At 33.5% G+C, this 11,162-nt stretch overlaps 1 protein-coding gene across 1 annotated transcript; it reads right to left on the bottom strand.

Moving 5' to 3' along the window:
* Nucleotides 1-7,232: 7,232 nt before the first annotated feature.
* On the bottom strand, nt 7,233-10,944 carry LOC143079066 (uncharacterized). The gene is made up of 2 exons (XM_076254221.1): nt 10,799-10,944; nt 7,233-9,134 (listed from the first exon to the last, which is right to left on the bottom strand). The coding sequence occupies exons 1-2, from the start codon at nt 10,854-10,856 to the stop codon at nt 7,474-7,476; spliced, it is 1,719 nt and encodes a 572-aa protein (XP_076110336.1). The 5' UTR covers nt 10,857-10,944; the 3' UTR covers nt 7,233-7,473.
* Nucleotides 10,945-11,162: the final 218 nt, after the last annotated feature.

Here is an 11,162-nt window from a genome sequence, read left to right as displayed (position 1 = left end):
ATTTACTTATAGAGAGAGGTAGATATAGTAATACTCCCCGACACAATAGAATTTGTAAGAGATGTGGTAGTAATGAGGTCGAAGATGAAACACATTTTCTTTTCAACTGTGATAGTTTATCGGACCAAAGGAAAGACATGATAACAATGATAAATAATTGCTGCAAGAATTTTAAAAATCTTGACCTTAACCAAAAACTGATATGGTTAATGAATAATGAAGACGAGAATTTATTAACAGAATTATGCATGTTCATTAAGAAATATGAAAAGTGTTAATGGGATTTATCTCCCTCTACTACTTGTAAATTGAACTTTATATTTTCTCTATAGTGAGTTCTAGAGCACCGTCCCTTGATGAATATTGCCCAGTAGCAATGTCAACCCTTGCTGCTGTGCATTAATCATGAGGAGAATCACTATTGGAGTAATCTCATATATCTGTAGCTAGTTCTGAAGGATCTCCCCTTGATGACCTTTGCATTGTTGTGATGTAAAAGTCCCTCACTGCTGTGCACTGGTCATGAGGAGAACTACTGCAGAATGAGACACTATATTCCTGGTTCTATTTTTACTTTTTGTTTCCGTATTAATAAACTTTATATCATATTCTTTTAATATTAAATCGACCTCGTTGCACTCAATGCCTCTTACCTTAATTATATCCTACATTGCTCATATCATCAATTTATTATTTGTGTATTACTTATAATATTGTGTATTTCACTAATGTTTATATAATCATTGTATGATGTTTTTGTATCTTGCCCGACAAGGGCCCATGATTGGTCTAATAAAATAATGTCTAATGTCTAATGTCATTGTAACATTATATAATACACACTCATAAAGTGGATTAAAATAGCCTCCCACACTCAATTAACTGAATTTCAATTATTCTATTTACCGTAGTGCTATTACATAAGACTTCGGAGGTTCATATCTCTTATATTCAACGTTTTTATATCGGATTTTTTTTTTACTATTGATCAATGTTGAACGGTTCAAAGTAATAAAAAAAAAATCCGATAAAACCGTTGAATGTAAATGATATGAATCTCAGAAGTCTTCTAATATAAGACCGGAGGTTCATATCATTTACATTCAACATTTTTTATCGAACTTTTGTTTACTATCAATGTTGAAAGGTTCAACGGTTCGACATTGGTAGTTAAAAAAAAAACCGATAAAAAATAACGGTTCAACATTGATATAAAAAAAATCCGATAAACATGTTGAATGGAAAGGAAATGAAACTCTGAAGCCTTACATTATAGGACTATCGTTTATTAGTTCTTTATCCTAACTAAATGTTTTTTTGTGGTGTACATTACACAAAAAAAAAAGGGGGTGGGGGGGTCAAAAACACCAAAATACCTTAACAATCCTACAATATCTGTTTACAGAATGAGAGAGATATTTCGTATTCTAAAACTAATTTTTCTTACATGTTTGTTAGATATGTTGAAAATACAGACAAAATTAATGTTTAGTACGTATATCCATCCCCTCTTTTTCAATTCATTAGTTGAAGATACAGCTCTGAAGATTATGCAATAACCTACATTATTCTAACATGTGAAGACCAATGAAAACATTTGATATGATTTGAAAACAAGGCCAATTAAGTAGGAACTTTGGGTTTCGTAGACATAAATTATAATTCAACATTTTCGATTAATATTTTCAATTTTCTTTATTTCATATTCTAGTATATTTAATAACATGTTTATATTTTGTGATGCATCTGATATATAAATCCAGTGTCAGATCCGGGAAAGAGCTCTTAGTTCCGATCCGTTTGTACGGGGAACATGTGATTGCAACCCCCTCTTTAATTGCCTGTTCGATTTTTATGTTTGCAGTGTCGAAAAGGGAGATAGACAACAGTTTTATCAAGAAGTTATGTGAAAGTTCTGCTATACATCCGACAGTTAGGAATTATTCTGAAGTACACATGTCGATCAGAGGCATAGAACAGAGAGGAGAGGTTTTAAAGTACCAGATGCTTATCTGAGATTCCAATTTGAACTAAAGAAAGCAATATATAAAGATATGTAGGAGAAATAATCTATATGAATAAAGTTATGCCACAAAAGGAACTTGGTTTTTTTTATATACATAATTCGTCGGGAAAATATGTTTGATTAAACATAGGGAATCACTAAAGCATGACTGGAGCGAGCTCCCCTTAGCTCAGTCACCCCCCCCCTCCCTCCTAATGTAAAATTCTAGATCCGCCACTGAATATTGGTTTGAACAGTGCGATGGAAGTCTTCAAATGTATAAAAAAAAAATGAGTCTTTGTGCTGGTTATTTACATACGGGAACGAAAATTTAACTTCAAATTGTGAAAAAGAGTGAGGGGTAAGATTCATTCAAAAAAAATATCGTCTGATCCAAAATTCGTTCGAAAAAATATTGTTGTCGGGCAAAATTTAAAACCAGAAAAAATAGTATGAATTCTGATCTTCTTAAACTTTAAAGTGTTAAGTTTTGAAAGAAAAAAATATTTTATTCATGGTGGAGGCGGACAATAAATGGTCGCGCTCAGACAAGAAAACCATACCCCCTTTAAAGTTAAATGAATAACTTAATTCCTTGTTGATGGATTGTTTCCTGGCTTGCTTTGGTAGAGTATTGTTGCATTATTCACATCCGAGTAATATATATACGCATGTGTAGTACATGAAATATGAAGACACCGGTGTACTACTATAGTACTTGACTTGTAATAGTGAGCATGTATGAGAAAAATAGAGTGAGCCAATTGTAAGATGCTATAAGATAAACTAACAAGAATGTGTCCATAGTACACGGATGCCCCACTCGCACTATCATTTTACATGTTCAGTGGACCGTAAAATTGGGGTCAATACTTTAATTTGGCGTTAAAATTAGAAAGACCATATCATAGGGAACATGTTTACTAAGTTTCAAGTTGATCATGTTGATTGGACTTCAACTTCATCAAAAACTACCTTGACCAAAAACTTTAACCTGAATCGGGACGAACGAACGAACGAACGATCGGACGCACAGACCAGAAAACATACTGCCTCTCTACTATCGTAGGTGGGGCAATAAAAATGTATCGAAAATATAGCACAAAAGAAATCATGAAATAACTCAGTGCAATCCCAATCTAAGATGCAAACACATCAAACGAAAAACAAAATCACACCATATCTCCACATGACACAAAACAAAAACCAACTGCAATCAACAAATAAGACGCAAAGAGTCACAAGAAATTAAACAAGTGAAACTGCGAGCTACTGCTCACTGATGATACCCCCGCCGCAAGTGGATAATATTAATAGTGTAAAAATATGCAAGTGTTCGGTAAACAGGAAGTTGTCGAGTGATGAATCTGAAAACGCATCACACGGTATAGCTGACTTATAAAAATCCTGAAACCAAATTTCAGAAATCCTTGTATTGTAGTTCCTGAGAAAAATATGACGAAAATTTTTAACTTGGTTATCATGTGTAAAATCATACAAGTGTTCGGTAAACAGGAAGTTGTCGAGTGATGAATCTGAAAACGCATCACACGGTATAGCTGACTTATATAAATCCTGAAACCAAATTTCAGAAATCCTTGTATTGTAGTTCCTGAGAAAAATGTGACGAAAATTTTCAACTTGGCTATCATGTGTAAAATCATACAAGTGTTCGGTAAACAGGAAGTTGTCGAGTGATGAATCTGAAAACGCATCACACGGTATAGCTGACTTATATAAATCCTGAAACCAAATTTCAGAAATCCTTGTATTGTAGTTCCTGAGAAAAATGTGACGAAAATTTTCAATTTGGCTGTCATGTGTAAAATCAGACAAGTGTTCGATAAACAGGAAGTTGTCAAGTGATGAATCTGAAAACGCATCACACGGTATGGCTGACATATATAAATGTTGATACCAAATTACAGAAAGGGTGGATGTGTAGTTCCTGAGAAAAATGTGACGAAAGTTTCATGGGACGGACTGACTGACGGACTGATGGACGGACGGACGGACTGACGGACGGACTGACAGACAGAGGTAAAACAGTATACCCCCCCTTTTTTAAAGCGGGGGTATAAAAAAAAAATCCATTCGCGGGCAACTACCGACTTATTATACTGTATGATCGAACACAAACATAGCCAAAATATGACACCAAAGAAATAAGACGCAAACTAAATTACAAGATCAATAAATGATGTATAAAAAATAATTCCGAGCGACAATTGGTTAACACAAACAAAAGGAATACAACGATATAAATATATTATGCAACTTCACAATGATCAACCAATCCGGGTTACTGTATAACTAAGATGTAATAAAATGTGTAACAAAACTTTTTTAAATAATACAGAAATTATGACTGTCGGTGTAAATGTAATTGTTTAAGAAAAAAACATGTCAAACATGCAAATATTATTTAAAATAAATTAGTTTTAATCACTTAAAAGTCATGTGATGTTACATATATAGGACGGGTGTGTTCGATGCGTAAATTTATTAACAAAACCCCCTCATATAACATCCAACTTTGAAATTGCGTCCAAATGTCAATTTTAGGTGTGCCACTTTGGGGATGGTCTTAAACGATTGACAATTCATTTCTCAATTTTTGTAATTTTCCCCAGATTTTTTCTATGTCGGGCAAAAAAACGTAGCAGTTTTTAAGGAGACCCCCTAAATGACGTAACAGCTTGATTTATGGTCGTTTTAAAAACGATTGTTTGCAGGTTGCATTGTTAACAATTGTACAATATAAAAATTAAACAACGTGAATGCAAATATTTATAATGACTTTACGGAAAGTAACTTTTGTGACATCTTGACAACCGTATACAAAGTTTGTTTCACTTTTCTACCTTCTAAACACAAGAGGTCGAATTCTTTTGTTCTAATTAAACCGCATATCGGACTGGACAGTGATCCAAAAAGTAAAAATATTACACCTTACTTAATTCCATGGAATGTTTTTTTTTGACAAATATAATATTTGCCCAACCGTTTGCCCACAGAGTCCTTTCGCCTATAGATTATTTACCATTTTTTGTTTTTCATAAATAAACTTTTATTCTTAAATGGTATCTGGTGTAATGAATTCATATACAATGATACCAATGTATATTTAAACAAACAGACAAAATGAACGGAAAGAAAAATGTAAATATGGGCACACTGAAATGGAACACCAGTGATTGGGCGAAAAAGACATACCCAGATTCTTCAAGCATCATAGAAAATGCTTTATAATATTGAACCTTACTGTCGTTACCTTGATTGAGTTTATATGCATTGTACAAATAATAGAAATTTGTAAACTATAGTGTATATCAAATTTCTTTACACAAGGTTGAAACCAAAAGAGTGAAGGAATTGCGAATCTATTGACAGCTAGTTCAAATCATAAGAATCTATACAAAATATCCTCCTATCCATCCGACTTATTGTTAGAATATTAGCAACGTTTCGTCTACAAAATGCTTATCAGAGGCACTCGAAAGTTGAAGAGTTTGAAAGTAAAAAAAAATCAATTTCAATCAAATACGGCTTTGGCTTTCAATGACTAGTAGTAGAACAATATATGTGTTTCGAAATATTTACAGGAAATTTAAGATCAAATATCAAAATTGAAAGGGCCGACAACTGAATTGGTGATACTCTTGGGAATTAAATGTCCGCCAGCCTTGGCATACACCAAGTTTGTGTAACCCCTCGTCAATAATATCAACCTTATCATCTAGTAAGCCTGGCCCGTTTTTTTTGTCACCATTTAGTCAGTTGCGTTCGAATCAAAAATAGTTTGAAGGCAAAATCTGATACAAAGTTCAAGAGCATTGAAGCCCTCAAATTTCTGAAATGTTTGCTACATACGGCTATGTATTGTTTCAATGTAGAAATTCATTCGGTTTCGAATACTTCTAGTAAAAGTAAATTAACAGAAATTAAATGATCAATGATATCTCATGCAAGCTAAAAAGAATTGACTACTGTGCAGGTGATACCCAAGGGACAACTGTCCACCGGCAGTGGCATCTACCCAAGGGTTGTAAAAATCAGACTTTTAATTTGTATCGTCTACATGAGGTTCATCAGTGTCACTTAAATCGAAACATGTAGAGGGGAGTTGAAGAGCATTGAATGCAAAAGATTACAGCATTTTGCTATTCAAAACCGGAGAGTCATGTCCATCACCTAACATTTAGAAGTGGAACATAGACCTGTTGTAAAGGCCGAAATAATAATGCGTTTAGGTAGGATACTGTGGCTTTCTAGACTATAGCCGTTGAGGATAACTCGTAAAAATCTGCACAAAGCAAGATATACTTATATTTAATTCTCATGCCAAAGGGCATTAGCTGTCACATTCATGTTCACCGATTTGACTCAAATTCTGATATTTGATTTTCAACAATCATTTATCCAAATTATAAATAGTATGAAATTAACAATATAAGTGGCATGGGCTCGATAAAATGTAGCTTTGTTTCGTGTGTATTTTAGTTTATACGCCATCTTATTAACTGTCGAGTTGGCCCCGAAGACCTCCGATTACTATATGAGCGATATAAACGTAAATATAGATACAAATAGATACCAGACTCATGCATTTGGATTTTTCTATGTCTGTTTCATTTCATATTATAGATTAAAAATATGCGTTACTCATCGTTTTCACCTGTATAAGAATAATTTTTTTGTTGATCGAATCCGTCAATTAAATGATGTACGTTTGTTTCACTTTCATTGTTGACATTCTTTTCCTTTAGATAATTGATCACGCACAATTCATGCGGTATCCATCTCAGCAAAGGGGTTACAATTAAAGTTCACAAGAATACGGATTCAATGAGATCGAATTATTCACTTGTAAGTGAATAATTCATCATCAATGTTTCATAGCTTATTTTGACAAAATTCATATTATTTTACTATTTCACCTTCATTAACGATTGAAATTTTTTTTTTATATTTTTAATATATCTCGTAGCTAGTGCCCCGTTAACGTCGTCATATTAGTTGTTGGACATTTACCAAATAGAAAATTATCAATCAACCAATATAAAAGTTTTTTACTTATTGAACAAAATGGTTAGTGAACCCCAGTGACAAATCAAATGCAACAACGCACTAAAATCACAAGAATTGAAATATAACATCGTTGCAAAGGATAAGTGAAGGTCCATAAAATATTTTTTATGAATATCAAAAAGTAGACAAAAGCAAATTTGATAACAATACTTGTATTAACCGACTATAAAACTCAGTAGAGATCATCCTTATAAAAGTCTATAAAATGTTTAACAAAGGAGCAGGACAAAGGCATATTTTATCGGAACCAGGATCATACATTCCATTGTTCATGTCGTTTGTATTTCGCTTTTTTACACCAGACATTGTTGTTAAACAGAAAATTTCAAATCGGATTTTTAAACCGAAAATCTATTGTTAATTAATTCTATGTGGTCTCATTTATATCTTCCAATGAACTGGATTCCTTTTGGTAAGCTGGTTTTACTCATCACTGGCATTTTATTAAAGTCTTCGATATCATCCAGGTCTAATGAAAAAGCGTTTTGCGCACGTTTCAGAAATGGATCATTTATGTTCTGACGTCGATTGTTTCGTCTTCTTATTTCATTATCATTGTCCCACATTTCATTTTCATCACTTTCGAAATATAAGTTATCTTTGTTTGACGTATTTGACCTGTTATTGCCATGCAATGTTCTTTTATTATTTCTGCCTACTCTCCTATGTGTCCTTTCACTTTGTTCGCTTGACCAATCACCAAAGAAGTCGTCTTTGTCATCTTTCCTGGAAGAGAACATTCTAATATGTGGCTTCCGAATATTACCATTGCTTTGTTCGAACCTTTCATCCGACCAATCATCAAACCAATCACTACTATCACTTTGATAGTTCAACTTTCTTTTTAGTCCATTGTTTGTCCTTGAGTTCACTTGGTTATGTGCCCTATCCCTATTTTCATCAGAGAAATCAGAATCCCAGTCCTCTCGATCATGGACTATTCCTTTCCTTCTGTTATTTGACATTATTGTTCTACTTTGGAATTTTCTCCGATCATCTGTTTCCCATGAAGATGTATCTGAATCCCAATCATCCCGATCATGGACAGTTCCTTTCCTTCTGTTATTTGGCAAAACCTTTCTGAGTTTTCGCCGATCATCTGTTTCCCATGAAGATGTATCTGAATCCCAGTCATCCCGATCATGGACTATTCCTCTCCTTCTGTTATTTGGCATTATTGTTCTGATTTGGAATTTTCTTCGATCATCTGTTTCCCATGAAGATGTATCTAAATCCCAGTCATCCCAATCATGGACAGTTCCTTTCCTTCTGTTATTTGGCAAATTTTTTCTGACTTTTTTCCAATCATCTGTTTTAATTGAAGATATACCTGAATTCCAGTCATCCCAATCATCGAATGTTCCTTTCTTTCCGTTATTTAATAATGGTTGTCTGATTTTGAGTCTACTTCGATATTCTATATCCTCTGAAGAACTTTTCAAATCCCACTCGTCGTCCCAATCATCGACCGTTCTTTTCAACCCTCTATGTGGTTCTATAGGTCTGGTTTTGAGATTCCCTCGATCATACATTTCCTCTGAGGATATATCTGAATCCCAATCATCCCAATCATCTGTATCAGTCCAACCACCACGTATATTATGATTTTTTACTGATCTTTCTTTTGAATGAAACTCACTAGAATCCCATTCCCAACTGTCCCAATCGGAATGATCTCTACGAATTTCATTTCCTAGTCTATGACTATGCTCATCAGAACTTTCCCAAGAATCCCAATCATCAAAGTCGTGACTTCTTTTGTTATTCCTTGAGTCTCTCAGTACACTATTGTGTGTAGATGTTAAGAAAGAGTTATCTAACCCTAAATCGTTTTGAGATGGCAGCACATTCCCATCGAATGGATCTGCAGTGCCTGAAAAATGTGATGTTTCTAATAGTTTTATCCCTGAAAATTTCTTTCCCGGTACAAGTATCTTATTTGCTAGCGACCCCGCTAGACCAATATGTCCTCTTCCCACATGTTCTGTGTTTGTTCCTCGACTAGTTTGTGAGCCACCAGGTGAGTGTTTTACTGGATCTGTTAAATATAACAAAAAATGTGTGTAAAGTAAGGATTATTGTCGGGTTTCGTTTAACGCTTTTGCACTAAAATAGATTCATAAAAAAGACGCATTCATTTCTCAGATGAATGTTAATACAAATGAATGATTTTGTCAATATATTAAGCATTGCACATCATTAAAAGAAGGTTTGAACAAGCATGTAAAGCTATATTATATTACTATTATGGATATTTACCTGAATAACTACGTGGAGAGATAAATGAGTCTCACACACAGATTGGAAGTGTTTAACGCAGATTGTCTATTTAGTTAAACGATGTTTACCAAATCTGACATTTTTGTAATAAACGCAAGGAAACCCATTTGACTGAGTTTTAGCGGTTGAATTGGAATTGAAACTTATGTGAAAAGATTTACCAAGCTCTTTCAAATGTGTGTATTATTTTCCAAACATGCAGCTGTAATATTTTTTCTATTCATTAAGGTGAAACATAACACATTGTCAAAATGTCAAAATAAATAGATGTCAAAATTTTAAGCCAAATTAATTTTAGTTAATGTGTTTGGTACCACCTTCAGTTTGATTACTATTGTGCTGGACGGGTTGTCAGATCATGCCGCAAATGGCACCCTCGTGTTTCTGATATCAGAATGATCCCAGTCAAAGTTTAATTCGGTAGGCCACCTTCAGGAGTGGGCATGATTGCGGTTACGATAATTGTAACACATCCGTTGTCATATTTTATCAAATTACTACTTTTTATCATTTAAAGGAGTAGGTCCGGTAAGGGCCGATTTTGGCCTCAAATTTCAGGTTCATCTAACTCTTGTAAGACACTTTAGTGTCTATTTCAATTGATTCAATTAGTTTATATAAAAGATTTTAACTAATTTAGTCCTTAGAAACGCTCCGATTCAAGCTGAAATATGAAAAATCTATTAAATATGCCAAAAAACGTTACTTTTCGGATGGTTTTTGTCAAAAATGAAAGTGGCCGCATCAGTGTTCATCCTCAACCTTTATATATGTTATTTATTATCATCAAATACAACTTTCATTTCAATATTATGAATGAACACGAATGTGACCACTTTCATTTAAGACGGAAACCGTCTAAAATTTAACTAAAATGCTAAAATTTTGAAGATTTCAGTAAATTAGCATGACTTAATGATGCTAGTACCCGATATATGTGTATTGTATTGTCAAAAACCGCCCATATTTATGTAGCAGAAGCATTCCACTTTCCAGTAAATAACTAAAATATTCCATTTTCACAATTTTGTAAAACTGCTATATTTTGAGGCCAAAAAGGGGTCTTACTGAACCTACTCCAAAGTTCAATCGGTTCACAATTTCAATTTTACAATCGTATTTGATGTTGATATCCTATACCTTAGATTTTGTTTACAATGCGAAAAAAAGAAGAAGAGTAAATCAATTTCGGAAACAAATATTAGATAATACAGTCAGGTATTTTCATTGATAACGAGAAAGTCTAAGCCTTTATTTAAAAAAAAAAATCAAATAAGTGAATGATTGTTTAAAATTTTACGTTTTTATGGTTAAATTTTTTACGTGTTGATGATTGTTTTAATCTGAAAACACTGATCAGCAGACTTTATCAATATGGTTTAATCAATGAAATATTTCCAATAACAGATATTTGATACTTACTTGCTACTGATATGCAAAACCATGCGAACAAGAGCACAACAACTGCCTGCACATCCATGTTTGATAAAGTTTCACAATGTCATTTTTGTTTCTTCTTCAAATTAATCTTACAAGTCCGTATCAAATGATATTTATGTCGTGTTTTATTTATATCTTATGTATAAATTATGACAATAATATTTGAGCATGACAGCAAATGACCAGGCGGACAATCTCTCGATCACCAGACCTTACCTTATTATTTGTAAACTATTGTTATCAACATCACGAGTTGCGGGTGCAGGAGTTTCTTACCACGACAGTCATCTATTGTTACGTATATGTCATGTTACAGTACCTTTTGATATAATAATAATTATGAGGT

The sequence above is a fragment of the Mytilus galloprovincialis genome, chromosome 6 (genome assembly GCF_965363235.1).
Source record: "Mytilus galloprovincialis chromosome 6, xbMytGall1.hap1.1, whole genome shotgun sequence".
NCBI lineage: Eukaryota > Metazoa > Mollusca > Bivalvia > Mytilida > Mytilidae > Mytilus > Mytilus galloprovincialis.
This window is presented reverse-complemented; position numbering and strand designations above follow the sequence as displayed.

Excerpts from the sequence above, each read along its gene's own strand:
- LOC143079066 (XM_076254221.1), bottom strand. The coding sequence starts at position 10,856 with ATGGATGTGCAGGCAGTTGTTGTGCTCTTGTTCGCATGGTTTTGCATA. Across the intron at positions 9,135-10,798 it reads GTTTTGCATATCAGTAGCAA|ATCCAGTAAAACACTCACCT; the intron begins GTAAGTATCAAA and ends TATATTTAACAG.